Genomic DNA, 23,916 nt, shown 5'->3' with positions numbered 1-23,916 from the left:
CTTACAAAATGAGAATGGAGGGTGTCAGATCAAAAGAAAACATCTGACTTGCGTAGGAGTAATAAGCACAATCGGTATTGCTAGCTTGATTTTGTTTACACAGTTTATAATGAAGACAGTGTTTCACAAGGTATCAGAGAAGGCTAATAATATCAATGACAAAAAGACACTCTGGGCTTTCTCCTTTTCAAGACACTGAACACTCTAGCTTCCCCAAACACAGTTCTCAATAGCATGCTTTCCCGGATCAAGGCTAAAGTCCTCTTCTACGTAACAGGTTAAGCTTTATGAAGAGAAATGCAGTTCATTTTTTCCCATCTAAGTACTACTATGAATGTGGTCTTGAAGGCTAGTAATGCTAGATCATTGCTACTACAGGAGGTTGGAGGGCTGCTAGTACATAACACAAGCTAATCATCCCAGCTCACTTCCCAAAAATACAGTTCAAAAAAATTTTTAGTGGCACTCTTCCTTGACTGTCCCAGGAAGTACCAAACAGTGAAGGAGTCCTGGAAAGCTCTTTTGACTTATCTTACCTTCAGCACAGGAGACTGCAAGCACTGGTTGCTTCTCATGCCTGAATCACATCCCAGTTAAACACCAACATAAAACTGTCCACATCCTACAAAGGGATCTTTGGAGTTCTCACCAAAGGGAACACGTTTTCTAGCAAAATTTCATCCACTGTGGGACATCCTGGGGAAATGGACCTGACTGTGGAACAACACTGTAACATTTGCACCATCTACAATCTGCAACCTTCATAGAAGCTTGTAACATGGAACTGTAAACATATAAACTGCAGGGAAGCACTTCATGACAGCCAGCTGTGTAGGTCGTTACCAGGGGTAACACTTAACACATCTGCTTCAGCTGACTCTGTTCTCTCACCTGGAGACTTGGGTACTGCTTCCTCCAGCTCAGGTTTGACCGGCTTTGGTACAGCGTTGGGTAACTCACCCTGCCACTAACCATTCTAGAGATGATGGGTAAAAGTATGTCTGCCTTATCTATGGTCAGTCAATGTAAGTCAAACTTACAATGAAGAAAAACACATTCATAAGAAACCAGATTCAAAAGGCATACAATACAGGGCATACAAAGTGTTGACACTCAATCAAATATATGGAACAAATGGCAATAAAATTATATCAGTTTTTTGAAGGCTACATCATACATAAAACCTGCCTGATCCCTGGCACAATACACTGCTACCATCCTACTGCAGAATAATACTAAATAAAGCCCTGATCCTCAAGTCTTTAAATCTGATTAAATTCTCTTTCTACCATAGAACTGTCTAGGGCTAACCTTTGTTTGGGCTGCCTAGATGATGCAAGCCCAAAGAAAATACTGATGTGTAAAACCAAAGAAACAACAGAACAATGAGTCTTCCAACACTGTCTGTCATCACAATTTTTTGACAGAAACTGCAACAAATGGTAGCAAGGACATAGATGTTCTGGACCTTTCCCCTTCACATATCATCTGAACAGCTTGACTCAGCAACCAGGACAAATCAGGATCACTTCGTATAGGAACACTCACAGAAAAGACTGGTCATGTCTAAATTAATAAATGTGCCTGAGACCATCCTCCAGCATGAAAAAATTAGTGACACAACAGATCACCTCCATACTGTTAAACACACAGAGGCAATTTCAAATTCAAATCCTTCAGGAGGCTAAGTAAGAGTCAGTAAGAGTACTAGTTGATCCATGCTGAAATCATGCCTGAAACAACTTAATCGCATAGACAGATGTCTTCCCTGCTTGAAGACTTCTCTGGCATTGCTTAGCTTACCAATATAGACAGAGTTACTCAGATACTGAGTTTTATACTTTTTGAAACATGATATGTTATCTTCAAACTTAACTCCTGCAAGTTAACTTGCCATTAGCTTGGTATCTTGCGTCAAGCAAATCAGCAGCTGAAAGAGACAGAAGTTCCACATGTTATGAAAGTTTATCCAAACCTTTTCAGTTTACCATCTGTGCTGGAAATTTCACAACATAATTAAAGATACTGAAGACTTACACCAGTTAGATCTGTAATGCATACATTTAAACTGTATCAGCACTTTTACATACAGCTCTCAAGAAAATGTGCACAACCAGTTTTATTACTTTTTTTATATATAAACACAGTCAGATCTCTTTCAAAAATCTTCATTGTTCATTCAGCATAAACCCATGTAACATAACTGGAAATTCACAGTAAACTCAAGGGATACCTTCTTGCACAGACTTTGCTTCATCTTCTATAAGACAAGGGGTTTACGGTCACCTGGGACTGCATTTCAAATGCTTTTTTGTCTCCAACATTAATGTGATTAGGGTTTTGCATCTGAGCTGCACTTGAGTTAAATCCATTCTACTATCTTTAGACAGACCCTTTGTGGGACTACACCTCAAAAGCTGAATCTAAACTTATTAATACAAGCAAAGAGTAATGCCTGAAATTATTACCTCCACTTTTTTAAAAATGGACAGCCACACCATCCTCTGCATTTATCTGACATACAATGGTACCTTTCTGATTAGCTCTTACTCTGAAATTCATGACTTGCTGTCTGCTATCTACCCAAGTCATGTTTTCTGAATTGTATGAAAGAAACATGTTTTCCAAATTAAAATACCCCCCATTATAGATATATATGATTAAAATAACATTGAAATCCCTATTTGCATTTTTGAACAAGCAGAATCCCTATTGCCAGTTCTTCCAAAGCCCATCCCCTGATTTTCAACTCCTGACTCCAGCACAAAGTCAATCACTATGGGATTTCTTAAGTTTAAATTCATATTGTAAGGCAGTCAACTGTCTATCGTATCATGCTGTCCCCCCTCCAATCAATATCCATTTACTATGTATCAATCACTGGCATTTTTCTCATTAAAATACTATCTAAGCAGTCAGCTACTAAGCAGTCTGTTTTTTTAAATTTCATGTGTCTTAATTAAACTAACAAAATAAAAATATAAGAAGAAAAATATCTGATTATATAGGAGGAGGGAGGAAATTATATTACCTAAACACTCGTCTAAAATTCATAGAATCATAAAATCATTTAGGTTGGAAAAGACCTTTGAGATCATCAAGTTCAACTGTTAACCCAGGACTGTCAAGTTCACCACTAATCCATGTCACCAAGCACCACACCTATGTGTTTTTTAAACACCTCCAGGGATGGTGATTCCACCACCTCCCTGGGCAGCCTGTTCCAGTGCTTGAACACACTTTCAGTGGAGGAGATCTTCCTAATATCCAATATAAACCTCCCATGGCATAACTTGAGGCCATTTCTTCTTGTTCTATTGCTTGTTATCTGGGAGAAGAGACCTACCCCCACCTGCCTACAAGCTCCTTTCAGGTAGTTGTAGAGAGCAATAAGGTCCCCCCTGAGCCTCCTCCTCTTCTCCAGACTAAACACCCCCAGTTCCCTCAGCCGCTCCTCACAAGACCTGTGCTCCAGACCCTTCACCAGCTCCGTTGCCCTTCTCTGGACACGCTCCAGCATCTCAACGTCCCTCCTGAAGCGATGGGCCCAAACCTGAACACAGCATTTGAGGTGCGGCCTCACCAGTGCTGAGTACAGGGGGATGGTCACTGCCCTAGTCCTGGTGGCCACACTGCTTTGGATACAAGCTAGGATGCTACTGGCCGCCTTCGCCACCTGGGCACACTGCTTCATTTACATTATTTAAATATAATTACCTAAATTATCCTCCTTAGTTAACAAATAGTTGTTAGTTTATGACTAAAAGTACATGATGCTACTGATACTGGTATTTTAATATACTGCTTTTGGAGGTCTAATCTTCAACCTCTAGGACACTGGTCTTATGTCACTACAATTCTGTATGTCTCTCACAGATGCCACAAAACACCAAGTTAAGGCTATGAAATGACAAACTTAGCTTAAAAGCAGTAAAATCTGTGCTTTTTTTTTTCCTTCTCCTATTAAAGAAATTTTTACTTTTTGAAGTGGAAGTTTTAACAGCAGCAAAAATTGAGCAAATACGATTTTGAAGACAATCAAAACTGAAAAGAGCTATGAAGTGAGCACCATGGCCAGTGTTATATAGGTTTAATCTTAAATACTCAGTAAGTTTGTAAAAGTTAAAAAGTTACTGTGCAAAAGAGACCTTCACACATGTTGTCTGAATTAAGTGACAAAAAGCAATGAAGCGGAGAACTCACTTGATGCAATATAGTCCACACTTTCAGTCTAATACAATAGCTATAGCGTTCTTAAGATAAGACAAATGCGGAAGAATAAATGTTCAGTCAACGGCTGTGAGCACAGCCATCAGCCTCACTCAGTGAGGAAAATTACTATTAGAGTGAGGATATAGGACAAATAAGGAATCCTATCCATTACTGCTGATGACAAAAGTTACACTATGTAAGCCCTTTCATTAAATAGTTAGATCCCATCTCAGAACGACTTAACTTTTTCTCCCCTACATCACCCCTCTCGCATTCCCTCTGGAAAGTGGTTCAAGAATACTACTCCTCTAACAATTTTAAACTTTCTTCTAACTACAAGATTCAGTTTATGCATAGATAGTATATCTCCACTTCTTTTTGTACTAATTTTATCCCTAATGTACCAGTTAAGCCTATGGATTTCCACACCAATATTTATCTTATGTATTTAAGATAGACTCTTAATTTACTCAGTTAAAATGTTTGGCAATTAAGTGCTTTCCAAACAGCTTGAGGAAAAATCTTGGACCCAATAAAATGAATGGCACAACCTGGCCAATTCCATGAAGTTAGAATCTCATCATTTTTTTCCAATCAAGACCACTAGGCACAGATCTCTTATTAGAATAATAGGTATGTAAGTAGAAAAAATAACAGTTATGTAAAAGAAAATAGACCAGATTTGGGTGGATTCTCTTCTTCTTCCTACGTCTGAATAGTTTCTTCTTATAACTGAAACATAGGTAGTGTATCAGCTCCAAAAAACAAAAAGCATGGAGCAAGAAGCTTATTTATATTCTCCATTTCTATATAAATCTGAAGGGTGTTGACTTCTTTCAACAATTCTGTGAATTCTTTGTTCCAAATAAAAAATATATAGTTTTTTATTAGATAATTTACCGAACACCATTACACAATTTTCAACTCCACATGTAGCTATTTTATTTCTAAAAACAAGTTAACACTTACAAAGCCCTTACACTGTAGGACATTTAAAATTAAAAGTCGCAATCTGTCCTTTTCTAGCTATCATGTTAAAAGTTAACAAGCATGATTAATTTCTCTGTTGTATTAGAGTTGGAACATGAGAAAAGCTACAGTTGCTTTAGGCTCTCCCGTCCTTAGTCACCTGTAACTTTTACAAAACATCACAGAATGTATTGTTCCAACATCTTTAAAGCTTAGCTTCACCTTAAAAATATTTCCTCTGCTGCTGAAAATTTCGAAAAGGAAGAGAATATTCATCAAGACATTAAAAAACCCTTTTAATGAAACAGAATCTTTATTTTGAGCAAAGCTAAAGAAAGAACGTATTTCTATAGAATTCAAATCTTTTGGTCCAAATTAAATTGACATCACGTCCTTAGATCTTGCATGTAGAAAAAAATTCTCTACTATCTCAGTGGAAAAGGCATCTAAGCAATTAATCTATGAAGAACAATGACTCTATCTTTATCTGGCTGCTGGGACAAAGAGTGAGTTCTCTTGGCAGCCGGGAAAAATGATGGGATTATTCACAAAGGAACTAAAATACTGTTTTTTCTCTAAATGAGCCTGTCAGTGCAAAACAATAGAGTGGAGCTAAATATTACAAAGGAAGCTCTTCTGGAATAAAAGACTGCAGATATATCACTCTTCCTTCCCAAATGCCGACCTAAAAATCAACAGATCTAGTCTCTCTGTAACTACATGCTAGCAGAAAGCTCATTTAAATAGTACATCAGCTCGTATGCTCAGGTATTTCAAAATTTGGACTTATAAATAAATAAGCAAATATATAAACTGGCCAATAACACTCTTATTCTGACCCAGTTAATTTCACAGTTTTGAAGACCTAAAGCAAGTAGTGTAAATAAATGAATCAAATTACATATCTGCCTATGATGAATTACAGATTTTGGTATTAACACAGAAGTGTAAATTTTTTGTGGAATTAATCCACATTTTACTTTATATAACAAAAGTACTTGAAAACATAGCTAATTATTCTTGAGGGCCTAGGGCTCTTACCCAAAGAAATTATTAAAATGTCATTTTCATTTTTATCTTCTTGGGGACTGTCTATCAGACAACAGACATTTAAAGAGCTTAGTCTCCTCAAATATATTTCCTAATTACTTACTTTTTATAAAAATGCTTAACATTCTGTTATCTCCCCTCAAGGGCAACAAATAGCTGTTTAGAGGTTTGCCTGTTTAGGAAGGAAAGGCAGCCTTTAAAATAATTTATAGGAAGGCATCAAATAACAGTCAGAAGCACCAAGTTTATCAAATGTGCCGTAAGTACTTGTTTCAAGTTAAGTAGTTTGTTTCACACAGATTTAAACAGGCCCAGACCTGGTCTCATTATGGTTGAAAGCAAAACTGCCTTGTTGCCAGTGGAGAAATGCTGTGTTCTTTATATCCCTAACTAAATATTTAAAATACATGAGATGTAAAGAAAGTGTTAACCTTTTGCACTAAGGGATAAACGTATTTAATAATGTGCAGGGCACCAGAGTGACAGGGTAAAAATTGTACTACCATAAAAATGAGAGTTCTGCTCTTGGTTTTGTCAGAAGTACAGGTATTTGGTGTGATCTGAGATTATTATGTCATCCAGGGGTTGGCAGATACATCATTGGACCTTTAGGAGGCCCATGCTTTTCACATTATCTAGAGGCCAAGCAACGTAGTTCACAGGGCTTAAACAGCACCAGGTACCCAGACAAGCGTAATGAATCCCACCAGTGCAGAGGGAAGGGATTCAACCCCAAATGATGACATCTGATTGCCAGTGCCTACCAGGGCAGCCTCATAGACATAGGTGTCTCAACACCCTCCACCATCACTTGAAATTGAGAATAGGATTTAGTTACCTAAACAGAAGTCTCTAGTGTCATCTGAGATGACTTGGGGGACACATCCTGCCTTCCTTGTTGCTGGCCTAAAAAGATGAAACTTTCTTATGTCCCGTACTATTTCTGCCAGCCTTGTGTGGATCTGAGCCAACGACACCTTACATGGTACAGAATGCCAACACATAAGCAACTGAACCCCACCACCAGTCAATACTAACAGCAGAGTCCAGGAAAAAGATTGAGTTCACTGACACAGACATTAACTGGTTGGTCGGCTGAATCAGTCTCTCTGTTTCATTGACTTCAGGGAGGAGACTGTTATTAATATATAGGAAACATGTACAGCACATTTGAACACCTAAATTTAAGTGCTATTCTCTCAGACTGAATCGCTTTCTCAATCTAAATGTGCAGCTTGCACGCTTGCAAGAAAACATACCTCATGCAAATCATCCTGCACAAACCTCGTCATGATGTATACCAGCAAACAAATTCAATCGGGATCTTTGTTTCCCAAGCGTTAGATAATTTGCAAAGCATGGACGTTATGACAGCTTGTATGTGCCAATGTCATGAACATCCTTAAGGCTGTGTTTCTGACCACAACAATGATGTGTGAAATTCCAAAATAAGACTTTTTAACAGAGCATAATATCTAGATATTCATAACACTCCTACTAATATCCAATTTTATTCACTAGGTAGTAACACATAAACACAAGGCACAGTACTTCAAGGAAATCATCATGAACTAGTCAAGCCCCGCTGAGACAGTGTCAGCAATCCACACGCTTCTACATATCTTTCATAATCAGACAGCATTATCCCGTTTCAACTGCACTAAGAATTTTAAATGGAGTGAAGATTTAAACCAACCCTTCGTTTCTCTCTGCTCCTCCTGTATTTTTCAATTTGTGAAGTCAAAGAAATACACCAAATTACCAATCGCTGCATGCCACCTATGCTCATAAACAGCTCCCATGATCCTGGATTACAGAACAGACATCACTTTATACTGCCTAACCTGAGCCAACTTCAAACTGTTGCCTGTAGCCAAAGGAAAAGTCTATTGAAAAGAATTCTTCCACTGTAGTTTTCCCTACTGTACTTCTACCAGTTTTGGAAGTCCCACCACTATGGATTTTAAAACCAGACTTAACAAAACCCCAGCAAATATCCAGCTGTTAGCAATCCTGCACTGGCAGAGAAGCAGGCCCTTGATACATCTTTCCCATCCCTAAGATCTTTGATTCTACGGTTCAGTAATGACTGATGATTTTCCTTGGCTGCAGATAATAGCCTGCAGGAAGACAAGCTGAGGGGAAAGAAAATAATGAAAAAAGAAAGAAAAAAAAAAAAAAAAGGATGAAAATGAGAGAAGAAAGAAAGAAGCAAGGAAAAGAAAAATTACATAATAAGGGAAGTGGAAAGAAGGAAGGAAGGTCATAAGGTGAACTCATGGCACAGGAACCCTGAAGAATAAGGTTCGGTTTCTACTTCATCATACTTAACATGTCAGCATAGCAAATCTCTTATTTCCCCTGTGCCTCATCCTGCCACCATTAAGTTTTTAACATCCAGGGCTATGCGAACAGCATGTCTGCCTATGAGTGGTGTCTAATAAAAAACATTAATACCTGGGGCAGTGAAAGGCCAATCTTTTATTGTATTTCATAAAAATCCACAAATATTCAAACAAAAAAGGAGAAGTTTAGGTACTGTGATGACAAGGCAACATGAATGTTTGTGGAACAATTTTTTAATAGTGCATCATTCAAAAATAGAACAGTTCTAAATTTTGCACTGTGTAACATTTACAATCTGATCCAAAGCCCATTTTATTTGTAAAGACTTTGATATTTATTTAAATACATTTTGAAGCAGAGTATTTTTTTTCATATTTGGGTAACAAAAATTATCCTATTCAAACTTTCATTCTAAAAGAGAATTTGATACTCTCTATCTTCAGTCATCTAATGACATCCTTCACGTAATCCTACTGACAATGTTCTCTACCACGTTTTGCTAGTTACATTTAAAAAAAATACTAAACTAAAAAAACATCATGGTTTGAAGTGTTATAGATAAGTTTATCCCCTTTTCTGCTCTGGTATTTGTGTCTTGAACACATTCACTATCTGAATGATCACACAAATTGTCAAATTGAAATGCTGTATTTATATTTTATGATATCCCTCTACTACTTTTCATGAAAAAAGTGAAACAGTCCTGAGACAAGTGAATGGTGAAGGTATACCCCTGGCTCTTTTACATCACTCCTATTGTTCTTGACATGCACTGGAAAAGCCAGCAAATACTCTTCAATTAGTCCAAATCACATTTGTGCAAAACAGGTTACAAAGATGGGTAAGTTGTGTGATAGATACGAAGACTCATGATGGAACTGGACACACAGCCCAGACCTCCAGCCCCCCAGCACAGTGCCTCAGCCACTTACTCACACAGCCTCCTTTCCCCTACGTATTTAAAAATACATGCAACAGAGAAAGAGATAATAAAGACCTTTCCAAAGCTGACATTCCATGTACCAGTAATGAAGGACACAGATATCAGAATCCAGCACTTCATAATCAATAATAAAATTTTTAAAATGGAAAATAGTCCTGGATTGTGGATTTGGTTTTTTTACTTTTTAAAACACATAGAAGTAAGGAGGGGAGGGGGAAAGCCTCACTTCCCAAGACCAAAATCATCCTGTACAGTTAGCAATGTAATACTATTACTTCTAGTAATAATATTAGATTTTATTGTGTGGAAACAAGATCATTTATTTTACTTACAATTAAATGTATCATTACTATTCTGTACAGCATGTAAACCATGACATATAGCCAAATACAATCGTCAATTTCTCTGCAAAGACAGTGGGTCAAAGCAATTTCCTAGAAGAGCATCATACAACCAACATCTGAGGTAAGAAAGAAAAATATGACAGGACCATCACCTTCAGACCCGGATGCAGTACAAAAAGGAAGCAATTTCCTCTTCGGTACACTTTGTAAATATCCACTGATATATTTAAGTATCTTTGTTCCCATTGAAAGGGATGCTTGTTTTTCTGTTTCGCTATCTATGTTTTAAAGAAAATTGGTAATTTTCCAACTGCCTTTCAGCTGGTAATTTTCTGAAAAGTTAAGTCTCCCCCTTGCCAACCTGTATTTCACACTTGTAAATGGAGATGTGATTACATGTCAGCAAAAATTAACAGGACCAAGGAAATGAAACAACCAGGTTTTTTACAAGATCATGAGGAAAAAAAAATTAATTTTTTTTTAAACCAGATTTTCTGAGGTTAGCATTTCTTTTCAAATTATTTATGCAACTGTGAAACCAGTTCAGTTGTTTCACAAAAGGGAAACATGCATAACAGTATCTTCATGTGTTACAGGCACATCATGTGAGTGGGAAAAGCAGATGAAAATATAGATTTGTCTTACAGAATTAATTTCAACCCCCATAACCACGGCATGGTATGAAGAGTACTTGTGAGCTAATACAACCAGAAGCTCAAAGCAGAGGGCATCTGTTCTAGAGGGATATTCCTTCTCCAAGGTCTGAGCCATCCAGTATAGAGGCAAAGCCACTACTACCAAGAGGTAGCAGCAGAGAGAGAAATCTACTCCCACCCTGGCCCTACAGTGCCAGATGTTCTTTTAAGATGCAGCCATAAGCAAATTGTTCCAACATTTCTCGCAATGTTACAAATCCTCAATAGCACAACTGTTCCATTCCACGCTGTTATTCCACACAAGGGTCAATCACAATATGATTCATAAAGAATTAATACAAGAAGGCAAAACATTTTTCATACACAGTCACAAAACAATTGTCAAATAATATGTTTTATGAATGTTTTCTCACAGTGTAATAAAAACTGCTATTGTTCTACAGAGCAAAAGCATCAAGCGACTTCAGTGTTCTACAGAGCTATTGTGGCTCATTGCTTCAGCTGCACATCCCTTGTTGCAGCAATTTTAATTACAGAATTTAAAAATTCTTTTGCAATCCTGGGTTCAAGCCTCAGCACTTGAGATTGGATTGCCTAATGCTAAGCACTGAAAGTTTTCGCATACCCTGAAGCCTTGATCTTGAAATTAACAGGAGATCTTAAGCATGACAAAAAACACCTAAACAAGCCCCTAACTCAATTATGTGCTGTAATACCTCAAAAGGTATGCTAGGAACATTATGATCACAGCTGAAATGCAGATAACTCTTCAGCTGGTATAAACCAGCTGTTTGTTCGTAAGTAGAAAAACATTGTACCAACAATTTCAGTTAATAACTAAAACTACAGAAATATTTTTTTACTATTTCTGTAATTTCTGTCAATTTTAATTCATCACAGAAATAAACTTTTACCACTTAATTGCTCTTACTGTACAGCAAAGATTCTTATAATGAATGATGATGAGCAGCAACATGAATGAACAGTTGCCAGGCAACCAATAAATAAAGGTTCCAAATAGCATGACCTCTCTTTAAAGAATAAAGCTCTAATCATAATCATTTTTCAAATCCATTTCAATGCCAACTAAAATCACGTTTGCAGCACTAATCCCGGTCTTCCTTGTACAAAATTAAACCAAATCTGCCATTTGACATATCACGGATAACAAATTAAACAGACTCAACCTGCTCCTTCAGATTATGGTCAACAGTGTAGTTTGAGGATAGTGAACAGGTTAGGCAACAAACTGGAACCCAAAGCAGAGAGATGAGATGGATTATGCAATTTAAATAGGTTAAATAGAATAAAATCTTTAAAAAGTTACATTGTTACTTAAAGGACCTTCAAAAAACATCAACACAAAGTCCTCCAGTGTTTTAACTCCACAAAATGATCTTTTGGTAAAGTAGAAGGATGAGACAGACCTTAAAATACTGAAAAGAGATGCAGTTTGAAATGTTTTAAAATCTATATAATACCCCATTCTGTCTTTATAAAGTCTTGCAACTCAGTCTTGCCGAGTGCATGAGCAGAGTTGAGATGCCTAGAGCAAGCACTGACCTTTTAGATGGATTCAAATAAAACTGACAAAGAGCAGCATAAATCTTAAACCAGTTAAAGAACACAATATATCCACTCTGAAAAAACAGTGAATGGTTATGGAGGAGTTTTACATTATGCCATCTGAATAATGAGAGAGGGAAAGTTTGGGCTTGTTAAGGGGTTTTTGGTATTTATTTTAGTAAGATCTCATGTCAGAAAACATTAGGAATACATATTTTGATATGTTTATCTTGCACTACATAAGGTGATTACATAAACCTCTTAACAATTTTATTTCTTTTCTTTTGTAGAATTGGGAATCACTAATAGCTGTGATGTTTAAACACTAAACAGCAAAAAAATTGCAACAGGAAAATAAGATGAACTACAGTTATAAATAAATATGTCTTGCACCTAAGATCTAACATGCTATGTCAATTATGAACTCATAAGAACTGGGACCACCTTTTCTATTTGTCTTTTAACAAAATACAGGCAACAGAATCCATAAAGTTTCTCCAACATTAGTAGCACAAAATAATCTCTTTTACTTTACAGTAGCAAATTGATCTACTGGAATTCTTGTAAACGGGAATTATTGTTCAAATTGCAGCAGAGAATGCACTCTGCCAACTAGTAGTCACCACATTTATTTCTCCGTACCAAATGGAACCCAGTTCATTATACAGTAGGTATTTGCCTTCTATTACAGAAAAGTGTACTGTTGCCTATCAGACACATAACTTTTCGATTATTTTCCTTGTCTCGATATATCTGCTCATCAAAAGCCTTTACAGGAGGTTTTCTAAATATTGGTATTTCCTCAATAAGCAAATATACCACTTTGTATCTACATTTTTTATTGACTAATATTTCACTCACTAACCACCTCCTCCACCTGATTCCATAACTCCTCTCCATCCTTCTAATATATTGTTTGAACTTCTTGTTCTAACAAAAATCCAATTAATTTTGTTCATACTTTATGCAAGACTAAGATTCAGAATTTAAGTAACAGAATCATGCATACTGACTGCAACTCAAAACAATGCAGAAGATCCTGTAAATTCCTTTTAGGACACATAGCACTAGTTATACCAAAAGCATCTTAATTGCTTCCCCATAGTTTTGGGCTTGCATTTTAAAAGTTATAAAAATATTGTATTGTGCTTACAAACCTGGCAAGCAATCCTACTAGCTGAAAAGTGTGTAAACCTGATATTGGAGGAACTTTTCCCCTCCCAAATGTTTATACCTTTTCAATTACCAGCTGAAGAATTAAACTGGTCTGGTTTTAAGCTTAGAAGACCCAAAGCTTATGGTCATGCATTACCACTCAGCAGGAGCAGAAGGCTAATTGTAAAGTTTATTAACAATCAGAACGGCAGGGTTCTCAACTAGTTATTACCATGAAGGAAACTCCTGGTATTCTTCAGAAGCTTGGATTCCACTATATTTTGTTCCACAATATGCAATTTAACTGTCCCACCTCTGAAAATGGGAAGAGAGAAACGGCTGTATTGTTTTAAAGAGCTGCTCATACTAAAGTAAGAGTAATTTTAAGATGTCCCCTAGGGATTCAAGCCTATATATTTGTAAAAAGGAAATAGAGCGTAACTGCCAGCTTGAGGAAAGAGATGATGAAGCATGCTTTCTCTCTAGTGTTTCCCACATGACACATACAGTCAATGAAACTAGGTGCAATTCTAAAAACACTTCTTTGCTCAGCAGGATTTATGCAGATACTCAGCTGACTAAGCATACATAGTACTAGGATTCGGAGATTAATCTCATTCTAGATTCATGCAGATCCTGTCTTCTGACCAAGGTATTCTTGTTTCAATAACTGTATTTCCCTTAACAAAAAGGTGACATTGTTTTTCAGTTTCTTTAATATTGACTATTGAATAGTAAATTAAATATACACATACTTATTATTTAGAAATATACATGAACTAATGAGTAAGATTAGAAGATAAACTCACAGGATAATACCAGTTCAAACAGAATAGTATTATTATTGGTTTTAGGAAAACATTGAGACATATATATATATAGCCTATATGGATGATACTTGTGAAAAACCATCTATAGACACTCCCAATAACATGCAGAGGAGTTATCTTTGAGCAACACAAGCTATTAGTACTTTAGTGAGGAACCCAGTGTGGGGCAGGGCGGGGATTATCTTCTGTGTGTTTCAGTTTTACATTTAAAACATCCTTTCAGTAACTTTTATTCCATTCACTATCTCACTGATCCATACCTTCCTCTGCTAGAGTACAGAAACAGTTGAAAATAGAAAAACTACACTGATGGACATACTCTTCCATTACTCCACTTACTCATTGAAGTTATCATTTTGGAGCAATAGTTCAGCGCTGAGAACAGGGAGCTAACAGTGCAGTCCTTAGTTTTTCTCATGATGTCAGAAACAAAGTCACACCAAAATGCCACTGGTAATCAGTGAACTTCGAAAATTAATACTAAGATATTCCTACACATAAGACTATGTGAATCTTAAACTTCTTCATGATTAAACTACCAGTTTACAACCACCTCTCATGCATCTTTACCACAAAGCTCTCACTGACTCAGAGTGCAAGGGTGCCCCTCCAGAGTCCCGTACTCCATGACTTGAATCCTACTCAACTATGGGTATTACATTAAATACTACATACACGAATACCTTTCAGAATTGACAACTCAGCTATCATTGGAAGCCAGAGGATTTCATCCATGTAGATATTTAGTTAAAAGAAATTTTACAGAGGGACAACCAAATTATAAGCAACAATAATGTTCACACAAGCTTCTAAACTTCAGCTTAGTCTTTTTCTTTTAAAAGATAACATTATTTGAGCTCCCGTAATACCTTCTAAGAATTGCCCTGGCTCACAGCCTAACAAACCCACACAGAAACAAATCAACCAAAAAAATCCAACACTACAACACAACTTTGCTTATCAATCAGGAATGTGGATTAAATGAGACAAAACAAAAAAGGAAATAAATGATGTCTGCGTTTTATGATGTTTAACAGGTATTAAATGTACTTTATTTGGAGACAAGAAAGAAGAGGAGGTGGGGTGTGGAGGGGATGGAAATCTGCTTTCTAGCTATCTTAAGCATTTCTTTGGTGACCTTTTATTCAGCTATATGTATACCACTTCTTTCCTGAACACTACTTTGAATATTTATTCTTACTGTCATAAGAAATAGTTGTCATATTTTCAGAATTTACTATTAAGTACAACTGTTTTATGCACTTGTGGTGACACAGAGGATTGTACAGCAGAATACATACATGCTGTTGCCAAGTCCTTTGCCTCAAATTTTCCATGCTTTTAGCCTTTGCTGTTCCAAATAAGAAAGCTGAATTTTCAGGGTTATCCAAACAATGTGAACATGACAATGGCTGTTCTGGGGCAAATCTCAGGTGCATTTAGCCCAGGACCATGTCACTGATAGTAGCCAAAGTCAGTGGCCTCGGGAAAAGCCCCATATTAGGACAAGTTTTAAATCCTAGAGTAATTCCCTGGAAGACTGTCTGGCTCCCAGAAATATGTGGTGCAGAGACTTAAAATGAAAAGAGAGTGGTAGCACTGGCATTATGACAACACACTTTGTTTCAGAAGAGCTGGGAGGAAGAACAGGAGATAGCACAATTCAAAAGGAAGAAATATGTTCCCTCAACACACACATGTCACACACTTCATTCCACCCAACAGTGTTTCTTGCTCTCAGTATTGCCTTTGCCCTCAAAATGTGCTGTTTTCCATATGGAAGAGGTGGCAAAAATGAAAGTGTTTCCCGTCTTTCCTCATAAAACCTCTTTCTGACTGGAGTTGGCCTCCTGTTCATATTCCACTTGACTAAACCAATCTTTTTCTCCTCCCACACTAGCTCCATCTGCCGCCCATCTCTCCAGCAGAGCCAGATGCCAGCGAAGCAGACTACTGTGGGAGGAGAAAGTTCTGTCGCTGGAATTTCTTCCCTATACCCTGCAGGGGGCCAGCCTGTGAAGCCTGGAGAGGATACAGAGAGCAACTTCCTCTCTTCCACGCTGCCTTCCCCTGCTCATCAGAAAAGAAGGCAGCTGAGGACACGAGCAAAAGAAGGATAAAACTTCAATATGTGCTCTGAAATTAGCGACCTTAATATTTATATAGCTAAAGTCTCACAATTGTACTCCAGACTCGAGCATGTTACACACCACATGAACACGTAAAAAGACACAAGTCCTGCACCCCGAAGAGCTTACAAACAGAAACACAGATGTACACTTGTGATAAGGAATGAACAAGAGTGACTACAGTAAAGATGACAGCAAAAAAAAGACTAAGATTTATAATCAGGAGAGATCTTAACGATGGAGTAAAAATACAAGTTTCTGGAGAGGCACAAGTCAAAGACAGAAGGTATGGGTGTGTGTTCTTAAACTGAGAGGACAATTGCATGTGACAAGGGAAACTGCCTGTAGAGAGGGAAGGACTAGAATGAAAAACAGACATGGGGAAAGAAAAAGTGATTTCTTACACAAGGCGATCTTGCATGAGGCAGAGGGAGAAGGAGTACTGGTAAGAACTTCAGACAAAAAGGGAGACAGTCTAGGAACGGAAGAGCATCTGCAGGAGCAATCTTGCCAGAGACAGTAGCAAAAATTAGCGTCGCTGAGTGCGAACAAGAGCTCACATAAAACAAGCAAGTGTGCATATGTGCAAGACAGAGGAAAAGACAAGACTCCATTTCTCTGAGTGAAAGAATTGTGGGAACCCAGGACACGAAATAAACTAGAAACAGAAATGAGTGAGAGTGGTGTATGGGTGCAGCAGAAAGTTTCGAGGGGGGCTGGCAGGACAGAAAGTGAGGGAGCACAGGGATCTAACAGAAAAACAGAACTATGTATTAGAATTTTAAAGAGCACATATAAATTAGGGAGACACATAACAAAAAAGATTAAGAGCTTTAATTGACATGGAAAGGAAGAGGGAAATGCACCCATCACATTGAAACATTAAGAAAAACTGCTCACAGCAGAACTAATGAAGTGACAGGAAGGAGAAAAAGGAGGAAAGAACATACACAAAGATGATAAAGTCGGTAAAGGAATGTCACTTAATAAAAAGCACTATGTAAAAACCCCAAACAGGAAAACTGAAAGTGTACAGAAGAGTGAATGGAAATGGATGTCCACTGAATTCTCACTGACACTATAAACTCTCAGGGCTTGCCCTATCTAAGTATCCACACATTTTACTCTTCTTTCTCATTTGGAAAAAATCCTGTTTTCCTGGTCCTCCACACCCTCTAACTTTTGTGCTGTAGTCGCACCTTCATGTCGTTTGTTCCACGATTTCTAGTGGCAACACTTTTTGTTACATATAAACGGGGAAACGATCCTATTTTGTAAAATACTGTACCACAACGAAAGTGCCAAAATCCCTTGTCTGTTTCCTTCTGTCCCCATAACCCTCTTTCATTCATTCTTAGGAAAAAAAAAAGGAAAACCCCCACACCACAGGCTGGGGAAACTCAGCAGTAGCGCGGTATCTTAAGGCTAAGCCATTCCCAGAGCCTTCCCTGAGCTGCGGGTACACGCAACGCCCCAGGTCTCCCGTGTGCCCGGGGTGAGGGTTTCCCGTCTCCCGGGGCGGCACGGGCTGCGCTCCAGCGCGGCATCGCGCTTTGTGCTGCCGCGGATAACGGGATCTCCGGCTGAAACGCATCCATCAGGCGGGGTAATTCAGGGAGGGGAGCTAGCTACCGGCTGCTGGAAAGAAAGCCCACACAGACGTATGCCCTGGCTGCTGGAAGACATGGCTGGCTGGCTATTTGATTTGATCCAAGGGATATAAAAATAAAAAGGAAAGGGGGAAAGGGAGAGGGGGGAAGCACACAGGCTCGCACACGCATACGGCTGATCTTACCTCCACATTGAAATACTGCTCCGCTTTGCACACTGTAGCACATAAAATCCAAAGGAAGGTTTGCAAGAAAAATACCCTGGACTGAGACACGAAATCCAACCGGCTTCCAGTGCTGAATGCGAGTACGATCATAGTGAACTGTGCTTCAGTGGACGGAAGATCTCTCGCTTTTTTTTTCTCTCTCTCTCTCTCTCTCTGCCTTAAACAAATACACAAACAAACGAACCCCCCTCCCCCGTGTCGGTGAAGAGCCCGTAGCGCAGGTTCACCCACAGCAGGGGAGGAGGAGGAGGAGGAGGAGGAGGAGAAGGAGGAGCAGACACTTCTCAGCACAGGCGGCGGCGGCAGGATCAGCTCTCGCACATCCTCACCCCCAGTCCCGTAAGGAGGGAATGTGGCGTCCGAGTGCAGCCGCAGCTCCTGCACGACTCCTCTGCCCAGCAGCAGCAACCGCCTCCCCGTGTCCTCCCTCCTCTCCCTCCTCCTCCCCCTCCCCTGCCTCCTCCCCCTTCGCCTTCGCCTCCGCCTCCTCCCGGGGAAGGCTGGCCTGGCCGCCCGGCGGCGCGGCGCAACTCGGCTCGGCACAGGTCGGCTCGGCTCGGCGCGGCTCCGCTCGGGCGGCGCGGCTCGGGGCGGCACCCCGCCTCGCCTCGCCCCCCGCCGCTCCCCTCCACTCCAGAATGTTCAGCCGAAACCTACACAGCCCCGCCCCGCAGGCGTCTTAAAGACGACGGGCGCACCAGGCCGCCCCGCCGCCGTACGGCCGCGCCCGCCCGGCAGCCGGCTCTGCCGCCGGGAGCGGCCGTCGGTGGGCGGCCGCTGGGGAGGAGCGCGCGGCCTTCCCTCACGCGCGCGTGCCGAGGCAGCCGCGCGAGCGCCCGGCCCGGCGGGAGGACGGGCCTCGCCTGCGGGCGGGGAAGGGCCCGGCCCGGCCCGGCGCGGCGGGAACGCGCCCACTGTCCCTGCGGGCCGCGAGCGCGGCTGGGGCACCGCGTGTGCCCGGGGGCACCGCCCGCGCCGGGATTCCCGGTCCGCTCCGTGGGGCGCGGAGCGTGCGCGCGCTGCTCCCGTTAAGCGCCCGTGGAATGCCCGCCTGGCGCGGCCTGTGCGAGCGGCGGGCGGGCGCCGGCGGGGCGGGGGTCCCTCAGCCTCGGCCGCCCCCTGCCGCCACCGAGGGGCCGGGGACGCGCAGCTCGTCCCGACCCCGGTGCCGCCCGGTTTAGCCGAGGCAGCCCAGCCGCGCTGCCGTGCGGCCTACCCCGGCACGCACCGGGGCGGGCGGCGGCGCGGCGCGTAGCGGCAGATCAAAGGGGCTGGAGGGTGGCTGGGGCGGGGGGGGCGGTGTGCCCGAACGCAGCCCCGGGCGAGGGAGGACCATGGCACGAGGGTCGGGGTGCCCCGGGGCCATCTGGCCCTTCGGCGGCTCGGGAGAACGTCGGGCGTCGCTGCTGACGAAGTTCGCGGAAAGGGAGTTGGTGATGGTGTAGTTACCAGTGACGGAAACAAGCCGGACAAAGTCTGGTTTGACTGAAAATCTATTTTAATGTGTCCAAATATATGGTCATATGGTGCGTGAAAGACCTATAGCATAGCCTAACTTTATGCTGGATGTTGTGATGTTCAAAATGCCTCCTGGTTATGGCAGATAAACTACTCCTGTGGTGATTTCCTATTGCAATAATGCATCTTGGGGGGGGGGGGGGAAGGGCTGGAGGAAGCAACCTTACTGAAAACAAGCAATTTAACAATTCCAAGATTTGAAAATTTACCTTATTTTTACTTGTTTGGTTACAAAAAAAATGTATGTAAAGATACTTGATCGTGATATGGAGCAACCTGGATGTAAAAGACATAACCTGACAGATGAAATCCTACTCAGTTGAGGTCAATGTCCAGAAATAAAACATGTGAAGATTAGATGTGTAAAATTTTGACACCACCTAGTAGCAGGATGTAGGAACGTGGACGTTTCTCCATCATTTGTTATGTTAAGAGTGAGACAGTTGTCTCTGAAAACGTTGTATTCTGCCTAACCAAAGGGAATGGTGAAGCAGAATTTCTTACGTGATATACTTTTTTCATGTTAACTGCTAGATCTTAAAGGCATTTTCTGTTCTTCAGATTGTCAGTGATGTGAATAATGAAATCATGAAATACAGAGCTGGCAGCAAGCTAGAAGGACCTGTTGGCATGTTGGCGGCCAATATCGGAAGTCAAAATGATCTTAACAAATTAAAGAAATGTCTTGGAACCATCAGGAGGAAACTTAATACTGACAAATGCAAATTACATTTGGGAAGAAAAAGTAAAATCAAAAGGATACTGGTAAAACAGCAGCACTTCAGAAAAGAATCTGGGGGCTGTAATGGACTATAAAGTAAATATGAGTCAGCAACATGCTACCATTAAAGAAAAAGACAGCCTCACTGTGGAGTGTATTAATAGATGTGCAGTACATCTGACAGGACAAATTATTTTTCTGCTAGGGATTGATGAAGTCAACTGTGTTTGGTTTGAAACTAAGGACAGTCCAGAGGAAAATAACAGAATTTTAAGACATGTAGAAAGCAAGACGTGTAGAAGTTGAAAGAACACTATTTAGTCTGAGAAGACTGAGGGTAAATGGTCTCTTTATATGGAAAATGTTAGACAAAACTTTATTAAATGTGGTGTTAGTCGCATTTGGAACAAGGTAACTAGTGGGAGTGTGGAATCTCTTCTGTACAGAGGTTTGACAGGCAAGAACATTATAGCTGTCGTCTCTCCATTCCTAGGGCAGTGGATTGTGTAGTAAGACCTAGTAGACTTTTTTACTTATAGTGTATCAGTAGCTTATTTTCTCTTATTACTCTAAGAATTAGTCACTGTTACTGGTGTAAAAGAAACAGTAACTCACTGACTTCATACTGTCCCTTCTGTTTTTTCCTCTTCTCCTAAAGGACCTCCTTATTTGTGCCTTCAGCAAGCACTGGCCCTATTTGTGATGGTGTATTTTGTAGAGTCTGCCATTAGCGTAATACGCGGAAATGGAAATAGATGTTGCTGTAACTGGAATTTCATTCATCTTGCCTGTCAGGACTGCTGTGGCTATCTATTGTGAAAAGCATGGGGCCATAAATACAGTTACCTCCTTCCTTTACACTGTATTCATTAGAAGAAAGAAGAAAAGCAGTGGCATGAATAGAATGGTGGAGAACAAAAGCACCTAAGTGTTTGAGGAACAGAGTGGGAGAACACAAAAGTAAAGAAAGATTAGTAAGGAAACAGAGTAACAGCGTGTGAGTATGAGTGCCAAGGGAAGAGACAAGGCATGTGAAGGACAGAGGTCTTTGAAGTGAAAAATATCAGTCAGGAATGCTTGTGTGAGAGAAGAAATGCTGGCAATGATGGGATAGGGCTTTGAATATTTATAAGTAAGCTGTGGGCAGGAACATGTAGGAGTAGTAGGGTCAGAGTCTCACGGGACATGTAAGAAGGTAAAAAGGAATAGAAATTAATTTAAAACTCCATACAGAGGGCTGTTTGTAGATATGTGTGTATGGAATTATGAGAGAGATTAAAGAAAAGACAGAAAAAAGCAACAAAGATGAAAGGGTAAGTAAACAAGAAAGGAAGGAAGGAAGCAGAAAAATGCAATTGGAAAGAAATGGGAGCTATTTGTTGAAGTGCTTGAATGATTCAAGTCATATACTTTATCAGTGTCTTGCAGATTTTTATCTTTTATCAAATACCAATATGATTTTTCTGTTCTTGCCTGTGGCAGTTACCAGCAGTAGTTAATAAGCATTGAACAGGTTTGTAGGGAAGTAAAACTGGAAAACTGAGATTTCCATTTAGTTTTAAAACTTTTAGCCTTTTTGAAAGGCAGGAAGAGATCTGTGTCCTGTGCTCCCAGCCAGCCCATTTACTATCTGAGTTTCTTAGACTCTGTAGAAAATCTATTTTATGGATGACTATAGTCACAGGTTTACAATGGATGATGACCAGAAACAGATGAAGACATCGTTACACATTCCTGTGTCCAGATTTGAACACAGGGCAAAAATCTTTCACTTTATATAAATTCTGAGTATAAATTCATACAGTAACTGAAAAAAACCAAAATATTACATGTTTTCCTTTCTGCATTTTGTGTTGCTTAGCTGCTGATAGTACCAGCTGGAACTTTAAAGAGCTTCATTACAAGGTATATTAAACTGCAAAGACTGATGATAGATACCACATCTCACGCATTTGTATTGTCTCACATTGATATTTGGTTCTGGTTTGGAAAAGATGTTCTACTCAGCTGGCCTTTTACTCATGGAATGAGACTTTCATAGATGTGTCCATATGAATTCTGTTTGACTATTTGAAAGGTCCTGCAGGACATGAAGGCAACAAATAAGTTTAACTGTGTAGGAGGGAATATTGCATTGACTCTGTATTCCTGCCAGGATCACACTCATATTTGCCTGTGTTCAGGTATCTATGGTTCTTTATATTGCAAAGTTTACTGTAGGCATAAGGCTATCCAGTCAGAAAGTAGAACTGATACTGCCAGTGCACTTTACTCTGTTGTCTTGCAGCTCCACCAAAGGCTTTATGAAGACCCTAAGTAAAGATAAAGGTAAATGACACTGTAAAACCTCACATAAAATTGTTGTAGGATCACGAGGAAAATTCCTAACACTTAGGAAGTCATAAAGTCAGTAATATTTCAGGATATTTTGGTTTATGTTTGGCTGTAATTTTTCCCAGAGTCAGTGAAGTCATAGAGAAAGAAAGTCTGAAAGTGTAAAAAATTTAAAAAATACAAAGTTATAAATTGAATTTCTAATTCATTGAGTCATAATGTCACAGAATAATTTAGGTTCAATGAGACTTCTATAAATCATCGGATCCAACTGTCTGCATAAAGCAGAGGCAATGCAGGTTACGTTACTCTGATGCTTGTTCAGGGAGTTACGAATCAAGTTAATATAACTCAAGCATCATTTTCCAGTCTGCAATATGACTTCTCTGTCTCAGGGAGCTATTTTGAGGGTAAAATCTCTTCTGTGAGGCATTTGTCAGGCCTTCAGTTATTTTGGTCTTTGTGGTGACAGTGCCCATTTCAGCAAGTAGAGCAGGTACCTCCTAATCTCTTGAAGGCAGGAGAAATGGCCAAGAAAAATAGGTATAGGAAATACAACTCTGTAGGTGAAGACTGAGAGAAATACATTTTAGAGAGAAAGAAGATACAGGGTGAGAGAGAAATGGCTCTTGGGGAAAAAACATCAAGAAGTACACAATAATAATTTAAAGTTTCTGTATTTTAATAGTAACATTTTCACAAGAATATTTCTAAGAGTATGACTTGCTACTGGGTTAGTGAAGAACAGATCCAAAAAAATGCACTAAAGCAGCCAAGTCCTTACTTATTTACTGTGTGTAACTGTTCACATCAAACTTTATTTTCTCTACTTTATGACAATTTTCATGCTGCTGTTTTCTCTCCCACTCCTGATGCATGCTTTCCATGCTTTCTGATTTTTGGGTCAGTCTGCAGAGTAAGAAGACCCATTCAAGTGCCAAGTCCGTCAGCAATTTCCCAATATATATCTCAGACTAAAGGGTTCTTTGCAGTCAAAGGTTTACAAGTGGTCCAGCTGTCTTTTGCGCTGTGCTGGTGATTATTCACCAATTTTACAGTAGTGTCAGATTGTCAGTGTAGTGATTGTTGTAAGATCTTAACAATTTGTTTTGAATATTATTTCCATCATTTTTACAAGGTGCCCTGTGTATAAGATTTATATTGTTAAAAGCTAAGAGAAGAACACATTACATAAAAATAAATAATGCAGAGCAGTGACAGGTAAGTCTGACAGATGTGAGGAGGATGGCAAAAACAGCTTGAAAATGCTGGGTGTCTTCTATAACGTAAACACAAAGGCCTCCAT

The 23,916-nt window shown here is 39.9% G+C and overlaps 1 protein-coding gene across 2 annotated transcripts in view; it reads right to left on the bottom strand.

Moving 5' to 3' along the window:
• Positions 1-18,462, bottom strand: part of MMP16 (matrix metallopeptidase 16) — a 194,193-nt gene extending 175,731 nt beyond the window's left edge. The window contains exon 1 of one of the 2 annotated variants that reach the window (XM_005233026.4): positions 17,996-18,462. In XM_005233026.4, the coding sequence (XP_005233083.1) occupies positions 17,996-18,127 (132 nt within the window). In that variant the 5' untranslated portion in view covers positions 18,128-18,462. The remainder of the gene's footprint in view (positions 1-17,995) is intronic. The other variant, XM_055798756.1, reaches the window with a different exon arrangement.
• Positions 18,463-23,916: the final 5,454 nt, after the last annotated feature.

Source organism: Falco peregrinus, chromosome 3 (genome assembly GCF_023634155.1).
Source record: "Falco peregrinus isolate bFalPer1 chromosome 3, bFalPer1.pri, whole genome shotgun sequence".
In the NCBI taxonomy this organism is placed as follows: Eukaryota; Metazoa; Chordata; class Aves; order Falconiformes; family Falconidae; genus Falco; species Falco peregrinus.
The sequence above is the reverse complement of the archived record's forward strand: the minus strand, read 5'-3'. Positions and strand labels throughout refer to the sequence as shown.